This window comes from Ranitomeya imitator, chromosome 1, assembly GCF_032444005.1.
Source record: "Ranitomeya imitator isolate aRanImi1 chromosome 1, aRanImi1.pri, whole genome shotgun sequence".
Classification (NCBI taxonomy): domain Eukaryota; kingdom Metazoa; phylum Chordata; class Amphibia; order Anura; family Dendrobatidae; genus Ranitomeya; species Ranitomeya imitator.
This window is the reverse complement of record NC_091282.1, coordinates 86,360,010-86,381,233: the sequence shown is the minus strand read 5'-3', so window position 1 is coordinate 86,381,233 and position 21,224 is coordinate 86,360,010. Positions and strand designations below refer to the sequence as shown.

At 43.5% G+C, this 21,224-nt stretch overlaps 1 protein-coding gene across 1 annotated transcript in view; it reads right to left on the bottom strand.

Moving 5' to 3' along the window:
* Nucleotides 1–21,224, bottom strand: part of EMB (embigin) — a 51,145-nt gene that overhangs the window by 6,538 nt on the left and 23,383 nt on the right. The window contains exons 4-8 of the mRNA XM_069748629.1: nt 19,508–19,596; nt 12,126–12,253; nt 11,347–11,629; nt 10,010–10,043; nt 9,865–9,916 (exon numbers count right to left, since the gene is read on the bottom strand). Coding sequence (XP_069604730.1) covers nt 9,865–9,916; nt 10,010–10,043; nt 11,347–11,629; nt 12,126–12,253; nt 19,508–19,596 — 586 coding nt within the window. The remainder of the gene's footprint in view (nt 1–9,864; nt 9,917–10,009; nt 10,044–11,346; nt 11,630–12,125; nt 12,254–19,507; nt 19,597–21,224) is intronic.

Here is a 21,224-nt window from a genome sequence, read left to right as displayed (position 1 = left end):
ACAACAGCACCCTTGCCACTGTTCGTGGGACCACAACACAAGTCCCAAAGCCAAATTGTATCCTGGATTACAATCGGTACATGGGGGGTGTGGATCTCTCAGATCAGGTCCTCCAACCATACAGTGCCATGCGAAAAGCTTACGTATGGTACAAAAAATTGGCATTGCACATTGTACAGATGGCATTGTACAATGCTTTTGTGCTGTCCCGATCTGCAGGCAATACGGGGACCTTCCTTCAGTTTCAGGAGGTAGTCATCAAGGCCCTAATGTTTGGAACTCAGGGAGGTGAGGGTCCCAGTACTTCTGAATCTGATAGTGCCCGTATTGTCCAAGGTCAACATTTCCCAGGACAGGTTCCCCAAACAGCGAGGATAGGACGATCACAAAAACGGTGCAGAGTATGTTCCAAGAGGGGAATCCGAAAGGACACAATTTACCATTGTGAAACCTGCCCTGAGAAACCTGGCCTTTGCATTAAGGATTGCTTCAAAGCATACCACACGTCCACAAAATAATAAAAATTAGTTTATACCCTGTTGACACAACACACTGTGTAGTTTCCAACATGGGGTCACTTGTGGAGTGAGGCACTTGGAGGTTTACGGTGCTCACCACATATCTAAATAAATTCCTTGGTAGGTCCAGTTTTCAAAATGGGGTCACTTGTGGAGTGAGGCACTTGGAGGTTTACGGTGCTCACCACATATCTAAATACATTCCTTGGTAGGTCCAGTTTTCAAAATGGGGTCACTTGTGGAGTGAGGCACTTGGTGGTTTACGGTGCTCACCACATATCTAAATAAATTCCTTGGTAGGTCCAGTTTTCAAAATGGGGTCACTTGTGGAGTGAGGCACTTGGAGGTTTACGGTGCTCACCACATATCTAAATAAATTCCTTGGGAGGTCCAGTTTTCAAAATGGTGTCACTTGTGGAGTGAGGCACTTGGAGGTTTACGGTGCTCACCACATATCTAAATAAATTCCTTGGGAGGTCCAGTTTTCAAAATGGTGGCACTTGTGGAGTGAGGCACTTGGAGGTTTACGGTGCTCACCACATATCTAAATAAATTCCTTGGGAGGTCCAGTTTTCAAAATGGGGTCACTTGTGGAGTGAGGCACTTGGAGGTTTACGGTGCTCACCACATATCTAAATAAATTCCTTGGGAGGTCCAGTTTTCAAAATGGTGTCACTTGTGGAGTGAGGCACTTGGAGGTTTACGGTGCTCACCACATATCTAAATAAATTCCTTGGGAGGTCCAGTTTTCAAAATGGTGTCACTTGTGGAGTGAGGCACTTGGAGGTTTACGGTGCTCACCACATATCTAAATAAATTCCTTGGGAGGTCCAGTTTTCAAAATGGGGTCACTTGTGGAGTGAGGCACTTGGAGGTTTACGGTGCTCACCACATATCTAAATAAATTCCTTGGGAGGTCCAGTTTTCAAAATGGGGTCACTTGTGGAGTGAGGCACTTGGAGGTTTACGGTGCTCACCACATATCTAAATAAATTCCTTGGGAGGTCCAGTTTTCAAAATGGGGTCACTTGTGGAGGATTTCCATTGTTTAGGTACATCAGGGGCTCTGCAAATGCAACGTGACGCCTGCAGACCAATCCATCTAAGTCTGCATTCCAAATGGTGCTCCTTCCCTTCCGAGCTCTGCCATGCGCACAAACAGTGGTTTTTCCCCACATATGGGGTATCGGCGTACTCGTGAAAAATTGCACAACATTTTTTTCTTTCTATTTTGTCCTATAACCCTTGGGAAATCAAAAAAAACCTTGCTAAAGATCATTTTTGTGGAAAAAATGTGTTCTATTTTTTTTTACGACTCATCATTATAATTTTTGGTGAGGCTCTTGGAGGTTCACGGTGCTCATCACATAGCTAGATAAGTTCCTTGAAGGGTCTAGTTTCCAAAATGGGGTCACTTGTGGCGGTTTTCCACTGCTTAGGCACATCAAGGGCTCTCCAAATGGGACACGGTGTCCAATCTCAATTCCAGCCAATTTTGGTTTGTAAAAGTCAAAAGGTGCTCCTTCCCTTCCGAGCCCTGCCGTGTGCCCAAACAGTGGTTTTCCCCCACATATGGGTATCAGTGTATTCAGGATAAATTGGTCAACAACTTTAGTGGTCCATTTTCTCCTTTTACACTTGTGAAGATAAAAAAATTGTTGTTAAAAGATCATTTTTGGGGAAAAAATGTGAATTTTTATTTTCACGCCTCTACGTTCTAAACTTCTGTGAAGCACCTGGGGGTTCAAAGTGCTCACCACATAGCTAGATAAGTTCCTTGAAGGGTCTAGTTTCCAAAATGGGGTCACTTGTGGCGGTTTTCCACTGTTTAGGCACATCAGGGGCTCTCCAAACGGGACATGGTGTCCAATCTCAATTCCAGCCAATTTTGGTTTGTAAAAGTCAAAAGGTGCTCCTTCCCTTCCGAGCCCTGCCGTGTGCCCAAACAGTGGTTTTCCCCCACATATGGGGTATCAGTGTATTCAGGATAAATTGGTCAACAACTTTAGTGGTCCATTTTCTCCTTTTACACTTGTGAAGATAAAAAAATTGTTGTTAAAAGATCATTTTTGGGGAAAAAAATGTGAATTTTTATTTTCACGCCTCTACATTCTAAACTTCTGTGAAGCACCTGGGGGTTCAAAGTGCTCACCACATAGCTAGATAAGTTCCTTGAAGGGTCTAGTTTCCAAAATGGGGTCACTTGTGGCGGTTTTCCACTGTTTAGGCACATCAGGGGCTCTCCAAACGGGACATGGTGTCCGATCTCAATTCCAGCCAATTTTGGTTTGTAAAAGTCAAAAGGTGCTCCTTCCCTTCCGAGCCCTGCCGTGTGCCCAAACAGTGGTTTTCCCCCACATATGGGGTATCAGTGTATTCAGGATAAATTGGTCAACAACTTTAGTGGTCCATTTTCTCCTTTTACACTTGTGAAGATAAAAAAATTGTTGTTAAAAGATCATTTTTGGGGAAAAAATGTGAATTTTTATTTTCACGCCTCTACGTTCTAAACTTCTGTGAAGCACCTGGGGGTTCAATGTGCTCACCACATAGCTAAATAAGTTCCTTGAAGGGTCTAGTTTCCAAAATGGGGTCACTTGTGGCGGTTTTCCACTGTTTAGGCACATCAGGGGCTCTCCAAACGGGACATGGTGTCCGATCTCAATTCCAGCCAATTTTGGTTTGAAATAGTCAAACGGCGCTCCTTCCCTTCCGAGCCCTGCCGTGCGCCCAGACAGTGGTTTTCTCCCACATATGGGGTATCAGTGTATTCAGAAGGAATTGCACAACAACTTTCGTGGTCCATTTTCTTCTTTTACCCTTGTGAAAATAAAAAAAATGTTGCTAAAAGATCATTATGTGGAAAAAAAAGTTAAATGTTATTTTTTTCCTTCCACATTGCGTTAATTCCTGTGAAGCACCTGAAGGGTTAATAAACTTCTTGAATGTGGTTTTGAGTACCTCGGGGGGTATAGTTTTTAGAATGGTGTCACTTTTGGGTATTTTAAATCCTATAAGCCTCTCAAAGTGACTTCAAATATGATGTGGTCCCTACAAAAAATGGTTTTATAAAAGTTGTTGAAAAAATGAGAAATCGCTGTTTAACTTTTAACCCTTATAACTCCCTAAGGAAAAAAAAATTGGTTCCAAAATGTTGCTGATGTAAAGTAGACATGTGGGAAATGTTATTTATTAACTAATTTGTGCGATATGAGTCTCTAATGCAAGGGTATAAAAATTCAAAGTTTGAAAATTGCAAACTTTTCAAAATTTTCGCCAAATTTCCGTTTTTTTCACAAAGAAACGAAGGTAATATCAAATAAATTTTACCACTATCATGAAGTACAATATGTCACGAGAAAACAATGTCAGAATCGCCAGGATCTGTTGAAGCGTTTCAGAGTTATTACCTCAAGTGACAGTGGTCAGAATTGTAAAAATTGGCCCTGTCACTTAGGTGAAAACAGGCTTCGGGGTGAAGGGGTTAATCCATGGGGATGTAACAGCTAGGATCCCTTATGATCCCAAGAAGAGGATTCTGGATCCTGGGACCCAGGATCTGCAGAGCCCTCTGCTCAATGGAAAGGAGGTGCGCATGTTAGATCTCCGCTCCTTTCATTATCTATGGCACTGTCAGAAACAGCTAAGTACTCGACTTGACTTTCTCCTATAAATACGGAATAACTTTAACTGCAGAGATAGAAAATAATTCCCTCCTGGAAAAGTAAGTCATCAGCTATATACCAGTTTTGGAATAACTTTCAATTCTTGTACTATCCCAATAAGGACTGAAATGCATTTCAATATATACTACCGTTCAAAAGTTTAGGGTCACCCAGACAATTTTGTGTTTTCCATGAACACTCATACTTTTAATAATCAAATGAGTTGCCAAATGAATTTAAAATCTAGTCCAGACATTGATAAGGTTCGAAAAAAAAGATTTTTATTTGAAATAATTTTCTCCTTCAAACTTTGCTTTTGTCAAAGAATGCTCCCTTTGCAGCATTGCAGACCTTTGGCATTCTAGCAGCTAATTTGCTGAGGTAATTTGGAGAAATTTCACCCCATGCTTCCAGAAGCCCCTCCCACAAGTTGGTTTGGCTTGATGGGCACTTTTTGCGTACCATACGGTCAAGCTGCTCACACAACAGCTCAATGGGGTTGAGATCTGGTGACTGGGCTGGCCACTCCATTACCGATAGAATACCAGCTGCCTGCTTCTTCCCTGAATAGTTCTTGCATAATTATGAGGTGTGCTTTGGGTCATTGTCCTGTGGTAGAATGAAATTGACTCCAATCAAGCGCTGTCCACAGGGTATGGCATGGCGCTGCAAAATGGAGTGATAGCCTTCCTTATTCAATATCCCTTTTACCTGGTACAAATCTCCCACTTTGTGGGAAATGTCTGTCAACCATATCCTCCTTCTTCACCTCTCACTTCCTTAAACTCAATGTAGACAAAATCAAATTCATCATCTTTCCCCCACCTCACGTATCCCCCCTACCTGATCTATCTATTATGGTAAATGGCATCACGCTCTCACCCGCATCTGAAATCCGCTGCCTCGGGGTAACTCTCGACTCTGCCCTGTCCTTCAAACCTCACGTCCAAGCTCTTGCCACCTCCTGTCGCCTCCAACTCAAAAATATTGCTAGAATCCGTTCCTTCCTCAGCCCACAATCTACCAAAACTCTTGTGCATGCTCTCATCATCTCCCGCCTCGATTACTGCAACACCCTCCTCTGTGGCCTCCCAGCTAACTCTCTTGCACCACTCCAGTCTGTCCTCAACTCTGCTGCCCGGCTAGTCCACCTCTCTCCTCGCTACTCCCCTGCTTCTCCCCTCTGAAAATCCCTCCACTGGCTCCCAATTCCCCAACGAATCCAGTTCAAACTACTAACACTGATCTACAAAGCCATTCACAACCTGTCCCCTCCCTATATCTCTGAACTAATCTCCCAATATCTTCCCTCACGTAATCTTCGATCCTCCCAAGACCTCCTACTCTCCTCCACACTTATTCGTTCCTCACATAACCGCCTCCAAGATTTCTCCCGAATATCCCCCATCCTCTGGAATTCCACGCCTCAACACGTCCGACTATCCACCACCCTCGGATCCTTCAGACAGAACCTGAAAACCCATCTCTTCAGGAAAGCCTACAGCCTACAATAACCAAGCCACCGCCTCCAGACCCGCCGCCAGAGCCGCCGCCTCACCGCTGCCAGAGCCGCCGCCTCACCCCTACCTTCTGTTTCTTCCCCACTATCCCATACAATGTAAGTCCGCAAGGACAGGGACCTCTCCCCTCTGTACCAGTCTGTCACTGTAAACCTGTTTACTGTAAACGATATCTATAACCCTGTATGTAACCCCTTTCTCATGCACAGCACCATGGAATTAATGGTGCAAAATAAATAAATAATAATAATAATAGTAATAACTTTACCACCACCAAAGCAACCCCAGACCATCACATTACCTCCACCATGCTTGACAGATGGCATCAGACACTCTTCCAGCATCTTTTCAGTTGTTCTGAGTCTCACAAATGTTCTTCTGTGTGATCCAAACACCTCAAACTTGGATTCATCTGTCCATAACACTTTTTTCCAATCTTCCTCTGTCCAATGACGGTGTTCTTTTGCCCATATTATTTTTTTCCTTTTATTAGCCAGTCTCAGATATGGCTTTTTCTTTGCCACTCTGCCCTGAAGGCCAGCATCCGAAGTAGCCTCTTCACTGTAGACGTTAACACTGGCGTTTTGCGCGTACTATTTAATGAAGCTGCCAGTTGAGGACCTGTGAGGCGTTGATTTCTCAAACTACAGACTCTAATGTACTTCTCTTGTTGCTCAGTTGTGCAGCGGGGCCGCCCACTTCTCTTTCTACACTTGTTAGATCCTGTTTGTGTTCTCCTCTGAAGTGAGTAGTGCACACAGTTGTAGGAAATCTTCAGTTTCTTGGCAATTTCTCTCATGGAATAGCCATCATTTCTAAGAACAAGAATAGACTGTCGAGTTTCACATGAAAGTTCTTTTTTTCTGGCCATTTTGAGAATTTAATGGAACCAACAAATGTAATGCTCCAGATTCTCAACTAGCTCAAAGGAAGGTCAGATTTATAGGTTCTCTAATCAGCCAAACTGCTTTCAGCTGTGCTAAAATACTTGCATAAGGTTTTTCAAGGGTATTTTAACCATCCATTAGCCTTCTTACACAGCAAACACAAAGTACCATAAGAACACTGGAGTGATGGTTGTTGCAAATGGGCCTCTATATACCTATGAAGATATTGCATTACAAACCAGACGTTTGCAGCTAGAATAGTGATTTACCACATTAACAATGTATAGAGTGAATTTCTGAATCATTTAATGTTAGCTTCATTGGAAAAAACTGAGCTTTTCTTTCAAAAATAAGGAAATTTCTAAGTGACCCTAAACTTTTGAACAGTAGTGTAAATGTAATACATTATCACGCAGACATATATAACATAAACAATGCCCGATAGAGGAATGCAAATTTAGATTTTTTAATTATTTTGTCTGTAAATTCTTCCCCCCAAATTGCATACACAGACTTTCAGTCCCATCAACACTTTTATATCTTCTATTTGTTGCTGTATTTATAAAAAAAAATAGCATTTTAATTGATAGCCATCACCAGCTTCTTTAGCTTGATTGATGGCTTACCATCTGTGTGATGTCAGACACCAGCTAAAGAAATCAATCAGTGAGTTATTAATTAAGCTAAAGAGACTGGTGCTGGGTATGGATGCCACCTCAGGAGGCAGAGCCTTAGAAAGTGCTCAGTCACACTCTATCACTTAATGCTTCATTTAGCATATGCACTAATTTCTTAGGAATGCAGCAACATATATAAGATATAAATGTGCCACTGGATTTAGCATTAGGGGAGTGCAGGTTTGAGCTCAGGTGGTGACCATCCCCCATTTCCCTATCTGTAGGGCCTTCCTCTCTCCATTTCCATCCCGTTGTGTGTGTGTTGCGCCGTCTGCTGACCGACCCCCTGTGGAGTTGTTATATATTCTGTGAAAATCACTAAAGTGATGTAAAGTAGTATTCAGTTAAGAATAAAAGTGCCATGTATATGTACAGAGTGTAAATAATGCAGTATCAAAAGTAAATACAAAAGAGAATAAGCAATCACAACGTATGTACAATAAGGTGCCATGTGCAGAGTCACCCAGGTACATTGGCTCATAGAGAAAGCATCATATGGGAAAGAGGACCCCCATATGTATCCTCTGGAAGCTACCTCTTGTGGTGATTCGCATGGGGTCCTCGTTCCCATATGATGTTTTTCATGAACCAATTTACCTGGTCATATGGGTTTCAGCCCAAGGCCAGTTTGTGGCCAAGGAAGCAGGTTCTGGTGCAATTGGTGCAATGTTAAACATTTTTATTGGTCTTCTTTAGGCTTTTGTGTTTATTACATAATGTTGAGATCAAGGTTTTGAGGAGGCCATATCTTCACTTCCAGGACTCTTTGTTTTTCTTCTTCATGGTGAAGATAGTTCTTACTGGCATTGGCTGTATGTTCTGGGTCGTTGTCCTGCTTCAGAATACATTTGGAGATAACCAGATGCCTCCCTGGTGGTATCGCATGATGGATAAGTATCTTCCTTTCTCAACATTGAGGACACCAATATTTGGGCACTGTTGAGGTGCGTGGATGCAGTGGTCGGGCAGGAAATGATAGAAACATCTTGTTTACGTCCCTTAAAAATTGGAAGATGTCCAGTAATACCATCAGCTCAGAACTGACAGCAACCAATGGTACCCAGCTACAGCGATCTACTGTTTGGAGAAGTCTGTCCAGTAGAGGTCTTCATGGAAGAATTGTGACCAAAATACATCATACCCTTCAACATGGAGACAAAACCAAATGACTCAACTAGGTATAAAAATATAGTAACTCTTGTGCTGAACTAAGACAGACATTAATGGACTTATGCAAGCAGTGAAGTACGGTGGAGTTTCCTGGCAAGCTTGGGCTGCATTTCAGCAAATGGAATTGGAAATTTGGTCCAAATTAATGATGTCCTCAGTGCGATGAAATACAGGCAGATACCAAACCATCATGTAATACCATCAGGGAGGCATCTGATTGGTTTTTATTCTTATTTTTATTCTGCAGCAGGATATCGAGCCCAAACATACAGCCAATGTCATTAAGATCGATCTTGAGCGTAAAGAAGAACAAGGAGCCTGGAAATGAAGATCCGGCTCCACGGAGCCCTGATCTCAGCATCTGTGAGTCTGTCTGGGATTATATGAAGAGATAGAAGGATTTTCACAAGTGACATCCACAGATCTGTGGTTTGTTCTCCAAGATGTTTGGAATAACCTCCCTGCTGAGTTACTTCAAAAACTATGCAGGTGTACATAGATCATGTGATACTGTTCTGAAGGTGGTGGTCAACAAATATTTATTTTAGATTTCTCTATTGTTCATTCACTCTTCATTTTGTTACTTGATAAAAATAAACTACCAACCCTTCTATTTCTGAATTCATTCTTACTTTGCATCATTTTTCTACACCAAAAATGTTTGCACAGTACCGTACACCACAGTATGAACAGACCATTACTAAGGCAGTTCAAGCTCATTGTATTGAACATTTTCAATTTTTTTAGTGACTTCTGGCACAACAAATATAGAGACAAAACCACACCCATAATTGCTAAGGCATACATGCGGCAACATTCAGACCACTCCGTACCAAGCCCCCTACATGCTCCATACATTCAGATCACTCCAAACAACTTTCTGCTGATAACAGCCAATGCTACAAGTTTGCCTCATTCCAATTTTAGCCATCCATGCTGTGGCCACAAGTAGCTGGGATTACGGAAACAGCCAGACCAGCTGCGCTACACTGTTTCTGTCACTCCCATTCCCTTTGATAAGAATTACAAAAAAAGTGGCAGCACAACCATCTTAGCTTTTTCAGGCCAACCTCTGACATATATGGGATAAATGGCTGATATAAGACTACCCCTTTTAAAAAAATCTTACTTTTCATTTAATGGCATATGTAACACATTTCTGCTAAATAAATATACTTACCAAACTTTGGCTAATTCTCAAGTACCTGATTTACGAATGCATAGGCAACTTTCAATTTTGGATAGGAATGAGTCAACTGAAGACATGACTTGCCAGTACGGGGTTAGACCTCCATAGTGGGTTGTTATAGTATTATGGGAATGTATTTCTGGCACCTTAGCTCTAATGAAATGATGTAGAAATGCTTGTCTGCACTGCTCTCTACAGACATTACATATCTCCCCTATAAATAATATCATCGATATACCTTCCTCTGTCTGGTGGTGCTGGCCTCGGCAATGCTGCTGTCCTCAGATTTTCTGAAGTGTAAAGAAAAGTGACAAAAATGCAATAAGTCCAAGTTATAATGGAAGAGCTTTGTATTTAAGAAAATACTGAAGATGAATTCTTACATCTGAGCCATTTGTTCATAGTCTTTTTTAATGTCTGTATGGGAAAAAAGTAATGAGAGGTCAGTGAATCAGGCTAATAATTAGGTGAAATACAATGCTACATACGTTGACCTGTGTACAATCAGCTGCCTGAGAATCATTTCATATAATGCTAATATTGTGAATATTAAGTTATGTCAAATGTGCAAAAGTTCTGAAAATAATTATATCCTCAATGTGAATGTCATCTATAGCAGTCCAAAATTTGTTTTTCTGATACAGAGCTCTAAACCACTTATAGATGCAAGATTATTCTAATATCGACCACATAATGTAAATTTATGTCTTGTGGTCAGGGTGGGTGTATTGACGCACTGGCTCCCACCAGCCTCCCACAATGAGATTGCGGGGAACTGATGGGTTGTAATGGCACCTGGTGCCCGATGAAGGCCCCAGGAACTGGTATCTTGGTCATGATGCTCAGTCATGATTTGAACAGGGGGTGGATGTGCAGTACCCAACCATGGCCACTATCAGTAGATGGAGCTGCTCCATAGCTGAACAGTTCTGACCACCGCCGCACCTAGAACAGCTGATCGCCGTGGGTGCCGGGTGTCGAACCCCTCCTGATCAAACACTGATGACCTATCCTAAGGATCAATGTTAAAGTAGTGGACAACCTCTTTAATTTACTCCCTGTAGTTGTACTTCCAATTAGACTTCGACACGTCCACTAATGCTCCATCTTGATTTACTTTTGAAGGGAACCTGTCTCTTGATTCAAGCAGCCCAATCTACAGGCAGCATTATTCATACACTGGCTGCACAACTGCAGACAGATATATTTTTCTGTGAAAATATAATCAGAAGATCTGGCCGGGAACCAAAATCGAAGACCCAACTAGCCCGGCGCTACCCTTGGACAACTACTCCAAGCGCTGCCAGAGGTTATTGTGAGATCTCTCCCCCATGTACTTAAGAAGAGACCTGTCAATCACCTCTAACAGTGCTGGATGAAGCTGAATGGGGCGGCACTGGACTAGTCTGATGGTACAAAGCTAGATCTTCCAACTATCCTTTCTCTGAAACACTGCAGCATTTCAGACAACAATATATCTGGCTGCAATCATTAAGCCAGACTCTGGTTAATGCAGCCGGGGTCTGATTAATGCTGCTTGTGGATTGGGCAAGATGAGTCAGATAACAGATTTTCTTTAAGGCTAGGATGCAATTTGAGGATATGTTTTTCTGGAATTAGTCAAATCTCTTTGAAGCTTTAGTTCAATTACATATATGGAAGCATTTAATTTATGTGTTTGTTTTAGAATGGGGGGATAGAGAAAAAAGCAATTTCTTACCTTCTTCACCCCGCTTCTTCTTGCTCATCACCTCATAAACCCCTATTACGATTACTAAGATTACAACTTCGGCAGCAATCACTAGGAAGACCTTCAGAGGAACCATGTAACTGAGAACTTTCAAATGGACTTCACCTTCACTTTCCCCTGCTTTAAAAACGGCCTTGCACACGTATGTACCACTGTCAGTTTCAGACAGATTTGTAATGCGCAGCTTGGTTTCATTTCTTTTCTCGCTAAGTTCTTCATATCTTTTAGGATCTAAAGAGAAGTTTAGCTGCACCTATGGAAGATAAAAAAAAATGGTAATAAAAATCAGTAAACTAGTAAGACATAAAAGACTCAATCTATTGCTTTCAATGAGGATATTATGACTCTGGGGGGAGAGTTACATAGCCATATAACTTGGACGAGGATCGCAACCCCAGTGTGGCTTTGTAGCACTGGGGTCCTGGGTTCAAATCCCACCAAGGACAAAATCTGCAAGGAGTTTGCATGGTCTCCCCGTGTGTGGGTTTCCTCCGGTTTCCTCCCACACTCCAAAGACATACTGATAGGGAATCTAGACTGTGAGCCCCAATGGAGACAGTGATTATAATGTCTAAAACGTGCTGCAAAATATGATGGTGCTATTAAAGCAAGCATAGTAAATAATAAAAAAATGTATTTTCAGTATAAATACATAATTATATGACGAAGATTGAAACTAGAGAAAAGCAATTAATGATCGTACAAAGAGGTGACGTACAACAGCAGGAATGCAATACATCTTTATTTACCCGCTCGTTCTCAGTAACTTTGTACCATAACCAATTCTGGGGTTTGTAATTTGAGGTATCGCACTTAAGATCTATATGATCTCCAATATAGGAAACAAACGCCTTGTTACCGCCGTGGACCTGAGGCACTGAAAAAAACAAACAACCAAACAAGTTACTACATTAAAGTAACTAACTGCTTGCCCATTGAGCCCAGCGCCCATCTCTGCTGGCACAGAGTGGTTTTCACTTTTATCAATCTCCTGCCCAAGATTCTGTGACTTCCGCTAGCTTCAGGTCAACAGAGTAGAGGCTTCTTTTTCACTATGCTCTATTGACAGGGCATCACTGCTGATGTCATGCTGATTGACAGTCTACTTCTCACTGCCTAACTGTGAAAAGCCAGTTGTCAATCAGCATGACATCGGCAGTCACACCCTGTCAACAGAGCATATCGGAAGAAGAAGAGCTGCTCTGTTGACGTGGAGCTGCTCAGTCGCTGGCAGGAGCAAAACAACAAATATATGGTGTTGATCTGTACTATAAAAATGTGTTATTTATCCCGCATGGTTAATACCATAAATAAGAAAAAATACATACATACAAATTTGTACTCATAAAAAACAGTCATGGCTCTCCCCCTCAATGTGCTTTTATTTTAAGTGATTTTCTTGTGCACTAATAGTAAAACAATAAAAAAATCACTATAAAATGGGTATCACTGTAATCATATTGACAATTAGAAAAAAGGTAAAGGGAACCTGACAGTGTATACATTCTGACTGAACCACAGGTAGCATGTATCAGACACTGGTTGTATGATCTTAGCCATGTTCGATAAAAACACTGCGGAAGAGAAAAGTCATAGAACGTGACAAGGTGAAGAAAAGGCAGGTCCTCGGCCGCGTCTCACTGCCCGCTGATAATGACTGACTGGTCAAAGGTTTCATGGTTTATTATTTTTCTTGTCATCCTCCTCCTACACCATATCCACAGTGTTTTCAGGAGGCCGTCACTCATACATTTTGGAAGGCCATTAGTCATAAATGTTGGAGGGCCATCAGGTGGCGCTCATTCATACATTCTGGAAGGCCATCAGGTGGCTCTCACTCATAAATTTTGGATGGCCCTTAGTCGGCTCTAAAGGTACCGTTACACTAAACGACTTACCAACGATCACGACCAGCGATACGACCTGGCCGTGATCGTTGGTAAGTCGTTGTGTGGTCGCTGGGGAGCTGTCACACAGACAGCTCTCTCCAGCGACCAACGATCAGGGGAACGACTTCGGCATCGTTGAAACTGTCTTCAACGATGCTGAAGTCCCTGGGTAACCAGGGTAAACATCAGGTTACTAAGTGCAGGGCCGCGCTTAGTAACCCGATATTTACCCTGGTTACCATTGTAAAAGTAAAAAAAAAAAGTACATAATCACATACTGATGTCTGTCACATCCCTTGCCGTCAGCTTCCTGCACTGACTGTGTCAGCGCCGGCCGTAAAGCAGAGCAGAGCGGTGACGTCACCGCTGTGGTCTGCTTTACGGCCGGCGCTGACAGTCAGTGCAGGGAAGCTGACGGCGGGGGACATGACAGACATCGGAATGTGATTATGTACTGTTTTTTTTTTTTAATTTTACAATGGTAACCAGAGTAAATATGGGGTTACTAAGCGCGGCCCTGCGCTTAGTAACCCGATATTTACCCTGGTTACAAGTGAACACATCGCTGGATCGGCGTCACACACGCCGATCCAGCGATGACAGCGGGTGATCAGCGACCAAATAAAGGTCCTGATCATTCCCCAGCGACCAACGATCTCTCAGCAGGGGCCTGATCGTTGGTCGCTGTCACAGATAACGAGATCGTTAGCGGGATCGTTGCTACATCACAAAAAGCGTGACGTTGCAACGATATAGTTAACGAAATCGTTATGTGTGAAGGTACCTTTACACATACATTTTGAAGGGACTCATCTGTGAATTGAAATCCATATCAGTCACAAGCAGGAAGCATTGTAGCACTGCCATGGTGAAGCGGCAACAGGGTCTGCTGAAACTAAATTGTTCAGGTGACAAACAGCACACTGCCGCAGAGTTGTGGAAAGGTATAACAGACCAGACAGATCTGTGGCTCTCACCACTGAACCTACAACCAGGCACAGTGGTGTGTGAAAATGGCCGTAACCTGGTGGCGGCTCTGAAGCTTGGTAGCCTCGCATACATTGCCTAGGTGCTCAACGGTTTCTGAAAACCTATCCAGATTTGCCTGAGCTACTTCTGAAGATACGCTGGGTGTGCGCCTATTTCTGCAAGTCAGCTACAGCTTCCGCTGTTCTCGGAGTGCTGCAGCAGCGCTTGCAAGTGCCACCTCACAGACTGGTGTGCGATGTGACCACATACTGGAACTCCACATTACAAACAGTATGTTGGCAAGGCTTTGTGAGCAGCAGAAGGCAGTAGTTGAATATCAGCTAGAACATGCCCGTCCGTGTTTCGGTCAGCCTCTGCACAACCGATGAGTGGGCATGGATATCTGACATTTGTGAAGTTATACAAAACTTTGAGGAATCAACCAAAATGCTGAGCAGCAATGAAACCATAATCAGTGTAACCATGACGCTTCGGCACCGAAGTGTGCTTTAGGTTACTCCTGAGGACAGAGAGTCAGATAATTTTCCAGGGCTTCCAACAGGTCTTGTGTGAATGGGCACTGGCAGACGAGATGAAGGGTATTTCATCAGCGAAAGGGCATCTCGAGCAGTACTTAGTGTTACACAGTCAATGGGTATGTATGAAAGTTCTCAGGGGCAGACCCCCCTGAATAGCAGTTCGTGCCAGGTGGCATGAATGTTGGTTAACCTGCAGTTAACAGCTGTTAACCTGCCATTGGTTGACCTGCTAGAAGACACGTTTTTCAACACTCTCTTGGCTGTGGCCACAGGGAGCCCTAGAATAGACTCTCTTGAGTCCTTTGCTCAGATAAATTTATGGATAGTCTTTGCTTTCTTTCCACATGTTGGGCCTGAGTTCCTCCAGTTGCTGTTCATTGACAAACTTGAGCACCTCCTGATAGTACCAGATGTCTTAGTTGTAAATATAGGAGCTGTCCCACTTGTCCCATCTGTTCAGTGTGGATGGGGTGAAGAGGAGGAGATGGAAAGTGGACCTCCTGGTGGGGACAGGGAAGTCTTAACTATTGAGAGTCTAGAACACATGGCTGATTTTATGTCCTGCTGCCTTTCCCATGAACTTGGGTTATACATGTTTTGACAATGATTTTGGGTTGTTCACACATCTCGACCCACGTGCTAAGGAGAATTTTCCATCTCTCCTTCTGTGGCAAAAAGGGATAGTTAAATGTCGCAATACCAGATGGCCTTGGTCGAACAATTAGTAAAAAAAATTTAATATGTCATTGCTGGTGGCAGAGGTCATAGATCCTTTGGCAACCAAGTAAGAGACATGAAGGAGACAGACATCAGGTCCAAAAGAGGCAGGGGAACACTATCAAAGGTCTGGGACAGTTTCATTCGACACTCCCTGTGCCCAGGCCCTGATGCCCGTGGTAGTCTGACAAGGAGAGAAAATTTTTTGAAGATAGTGAGAACCTAGGCTACGAGTGCCTAGCTGACCATACCAGTGTACTCCATGATTCCTGTGTGCCATACAAGTATTTGGTATGCAAGCTGGACACGTGACATGAACTGTGCTTCTACGTCTTGGAGGTGCTGGCCTGCCCTGCAGCTGGCGTTTTGTCAGAACAGGTTTTTAGTGCCACCGTGGGCATAATAACTGATAGGCGCATCAGCCTGTCAACTGAAAATGCTGACACGTTGACTATTATCAAAATGGATAAGGCCTGGATTGCCCCAGGCTTCTCAATCCCACTGGATGACAGCAGCGGAACATAAAGCCAATTGAAATGTTTCCTTTTTTCTGGTGTATTCCCATGCACCCTTTCCCAGACAAAAAGGTATACAGTTCACGGTTTCTTCTTTTTCTTGTCCTCTTCCTCCTCTAATACAAAAATATCTCTCCTCCAGCACCTATCCCTACACTAAATGTAGCTAACAACAGTATTAATAGGGAACAGAATAGATGTAACCCTGAGGACTGCTGGTTTCACGTAGCAGCACCAAGGACTGTCTGTAACACAACCAACCCTACCTAAATACCTGGAATATGCTATCCCAACTCTGCCAGCTAACCTGAAATGAATTGCAGATAAGAATGATATTATTAGAGAATAGAATTTATTTAAATTGTCACTGAAAGGACTTTTGTTTGTATGCGGCAGCAACAAGCACAGTAATGCAATCAACCTTGACTAGATGCCTGTAATACACTATTCCTACTCTGCCATCTAGCCCTAAACAAATTGCAGATAAAAGCAGTATTAGTATAGGATAGAATCTATTTGAATTAGGGCTGTTGGTTTAATGCAGTACCAAGGACTGTAATACAATCAACCCTGCTCTAAAGGTACCGTCACATTTAGCGACGCTGCAGCGATCTAGACAACGATGCCGATCGCTGCAGCGTCGCTGTGTGGTCGCTGGAGACCTGTCACTCAGACAGCTCTCCAGCGACCAACGATGCTGAAGTCCCCGGGTAACCAGGGTAAACATCGGGTTACTAAGCGCAGCACAGCACAAACCTCACAAGATGAATGTATGTCTGGCAGTGTTCTGGGAAACTCTGCTCAGTTAAGAAGCATGGCCATTAAGTGGAATAATGAACACATGAGACAGCCGACACATCACAGGCTCAGATTGGATAGTCGAGCTTTGAATCAATGCACTGACAGCTCAGCATGCCCCTGTACCAGATTGGATGGCCAAGCTGTCAATCACAGTACTGACAGCTACATCACACCCATATACCAGATTGGACGGCCGAGCTGTCAGTAACTGCATCCCAGACAACCTGAGGGGTGGAACCGTGACAGTACCCCCTCATCTATGGGGCCACCGGACCCCCCAGGCTTCCCAGGAAATTTTAGATGGAATGCTCTGATTAACCAATTGGCCTTCACATCTCGAGCAGGGACCCAGGATCTCTGCTCTGGTCCGTATCCCCTCCAGTGGATGAGGTACTGGAGGGAATTACGGACCCTCCAAGAATCCACAACCCTCTGAACCTCATATTCCAGGCCACCATCTACAGAAATCGGAGGAGGCGATGATGAGGCAGACAATGCAGAAGGGATATACTCCTTTAATAGGGATTTATGGAATACGTTAGGGATGAGAAGAGATGGAGGAAGCTTTAACCTAAATGTCACAGCTTTGACAACCTCTAGGATCTCATATGGACCAAAAAACTTTGGACCCAACTTCGCTGACGGAACTTTAAGTTTAATGTTCCTAGATGACAACCGAACCTTATCCCCAATCTTACAAGCAGGACCCACCGACTGTCTTCTATCGGCCTTTCGTTTTTGCTGAATCTGAGCAGTCCCAATATCCTTTTGAACCTCCCTCCAGACATCCCTAAGTCTGTGCACGGCGACCTCCACCCCAGGGCATTCAGAACTAATCCTAGAAAATTCACCAAAATGGGGATGAAAACCATAATTACAGAAGAATGGCGAGGTTCCGGTAGATTGGTTTACTCGACTGTTGAAAGCAAACTCACCGAGTGGTAAAAACAAAGACCGGTCCTCCTGTTGCGATGCCACAAAGCACCTTAAAATCTGTTCCAAAGATTTTTTTTGTCCTCTCAGTCTGACCATTGGTTTCAGGGTGATAACCAGATGAAAATGACAAGTCAATCCCTTGTTTCTTGCATAAATCTCTCCAAAATTTACAGACAAATCGTACTCCCCTATTAGACACAATGCTCAGAGGGATCCCATGTAATCTTACAATATGAGAGATGAACAACCTGGAGAGTGTCTCTGCATTAGGTAATTCTGACTAAAGGTACCTTCACACTAAACGATATCGCTAGCGATCCGTGACGTTGCAGCGTCCTCGCTAGCGATATCGTTCACTGTGACACGCCGCAGCGATCAGAATCCTGCTGTGATGTCGTTGGTCGGGGCTAGAGGGCCAGCACTTTCTTTGGTCGCTGGCTCTCCCGCTGACATCGCTGAATCGGCGTGTGTGACACCGATTCAGCGATGTCTTCGCTGGTAACTAGGGTAAACATCGGGTTACTAAGCGCAGGGCCGCGCTTAGTAACCCGATGTTTACCCTGGATACCATCCTAAAAGTAAAAAAAACAAACGCTTCATACTTACCTTCGGCTGTCTGTCCTCCGGCGCTGTGCTTCTCTGCACTCACTGTGAGCACAGCGGCCGGAAAGCAGAGCGGTGACGTCACAGCCAGTACAGAGAAGCACAGCGCCGGGGACAGACAGCCGAAGGTATGAGTATGAAGTATGAAGCGTTTGTTTTTTTTTACTTTTAGGATGGTATCCAGGGTAAACATCGGGTTACTAAGCGCGGCCCTGCGCTTAGTAACCCGATGTTTACCCTGGTTACCGGCATAGTTGGTCGCTGGAGAGCTGTCTGTGTGACAGCTCTCCAGCGACCAAACAGCGACGCTGCAGCGATCCGGATCGTTGTCTGGATCGCTGCAGCGTCGTTTAGTGTGAAGGTACCTTAAGGAACAAAATGAGCTTGTTTGCTGAAAAGATCAACTACCACCCAAATAGCAGTCTTCCCATCAGACAGAGGCAAATCAGTAATGAAATTCATGGACAAATGAGTCCATGGTCTTTCTGGAATAGGCACTGATTTTGGCGCGTGCACAGCCTTCACAAACAGATACAAAATCCTTAATATCAAAAAAGTCGAGCGATGGTTTTCCTTGTGGCAGTAGCCCCCTGATCACCACTTAAAACGGAATCACCCGCAATCTTAGGTACACAGGCACAAATAATTTGGACCAGGAGTACCGGGAGGATAACAGATCAGAGCTGAAAGGGTTAAACAGGTGGGTAGTCAGAACAAAGTCCAAGGTCAGCCAACAGATCAAACATAAAGAACTCAAGGCACAGAGAGCACAGCACAAACCTCACAAGATGATTGTACTGCATGTCTGGCAGTGTTCTGGGAAACTCAACTCAGTTACGGAGCATGGCCATTAAGTGGAATAATGAATACATGAGACAGCCGACACCTCACAGTCTCAGATTGGATAGTCAAGCTGTCAATCAATGCACTGACAGCTCAGCATGCCCCTGTACCAGATTGGATGGTCAAGCTGTCAGTAACTGCATCCCAGACACCATGATGGGTGGAACCATGACAGTGTGCATGTGGTATTTCACTAGGTTTATACTGTAGTGTAACTTCTTGCAAATTTTGGGTGGAAAATCCCCAACTACCTAAATAAACAGCTGTATTACTGCAGTAAATTAATAAAGTGGATTAACTGATCGTGTCTTTGTCTCACCTTGTACACTGAAAGTTCCATTTACTTCTGTGGCAGAACTGAAAATACACGTGTAGTTCCCAGTCTTGTTCACATCTGTCATTACAAATCTGCAGAAAGAAATGTTAAGTTTACAAAGGGGAGAAGAAAGGCAGAAGGGGAAAATAAAAATAAACCCTATGTGCTAAGGGGAAGCCAACCAGCCACTTTGCCTTTAATAATTTTTTCCACAAGTGTCAAAAAACTCGCTCTACCTATTTATATAGTTGTTTACTATTGCTTACAGTATATCTATATATATAATTGTCTAAGGGTTTTTCCGTCTGTCTGTCTGTCTTTCTGTCTGTCTGTCTTTCTGTCTGTCTGTCCTGGAAATCCCGGCTCTCTGATTGGTCGAGGCCGCCAGGCCTCGACCAATCAGAGACCGGCACAGCATCGACGTAGAAATCCCGCATCTCTAATTGGTCAAGGCCGCCAGGCCTCGACCAATCAGCAACGGGCACAGCGACGATGATGTCATAATGGTTGCCATGGCGACGATGATGTCATAAAGGTTGCCTCGACCAATCAGCGATGGGCACAGTCTGCCGCGAATTCTGGAATCATCATTGTCCATATACTACGGGGACATGCATATTCTAGAATACCCGATGCGTTAGAATCGGGCCACAATCTAGTAGTGTCATATTCCTCAGTATTGTTCATAGAATACCATTTATCAATACCTGCCCCAGTAAGGGAAAAACGAAGCTTCAGAAAAGTCATGAGTATATTAACCAATGACTCAACTTTGTAGGGCAAAACGAGTTAATTAAGTTTAGTGATGAGCGAGTATACTCGTTGCTCGGGTTTTCCCCAGCACGCTCGGGTGGTCTCCGAGTATTTGTTAGTGTTCGGAGATTTAGTTTTCATCACCGCAGCTGAATGATTTACAGCTACTACCCAGCCTGAGTACATGTGGGGGTTGCCTGGTGCCTAGGAAATCACCAAATGTGTTCAAACTGTCTAGTAGCCACAAATTATGCTGCTGAGGTGATGAAAACTCAATCTCCGAGCAGTTACAAATACTCGGAGACCACCCGTGTGTGCTCGGGAAAACTTGAGCAGCGAGTACACTCGCTCATCACTAATTAAGTTATATGGAAGGGGTGGAAGTTGTTTAGGGTTAAAAATTTAAAGGGTGAAAAAGGGGTGGTTTGGAGTAAAGAACAGGCCTATATATATAGAAGGGACGGAGTGTTTTTTTTTTTCAAACTGCATGAAGGTACCCCATAAAAAGGTCCCTTTTGCCCACCTTGTTGATTGGGAAGATGGTAAGTTTAGCAGTAAGAAGATGTGTTGTTCTTTTGGCTTGCGATGAGAAGGGAGTTTTGGAGGTGGTGGCAAAATTGGCATGGAGAGATTGTACATCGAGTAAATGGTAACCTCCAATTTTGTTTCGAATTTGGTATGATTTAGAGGAGTATTTGGAACTCTTCAAGGGAGGGTCCCTGGGAGTTGATATGAATATGGTTTTCCATTAATAGAGGTGACCCTATGCTTGTGTTTGCAGCTGAGGGTAATGCCGGAAGGTTATGATCATTGGGTGACACCAGGTTTTGGAACTCCAAGAAACTCCTTAGTTCAAGTTATTTATGTTTGTTATAACAAAATGACTGGTCTGTCTTTATTTGGGAAATTGGGGAAAAAAATGGGGGAAACTTAAATGAGGTAGTTAATGGTCAGCTTCTACAATACT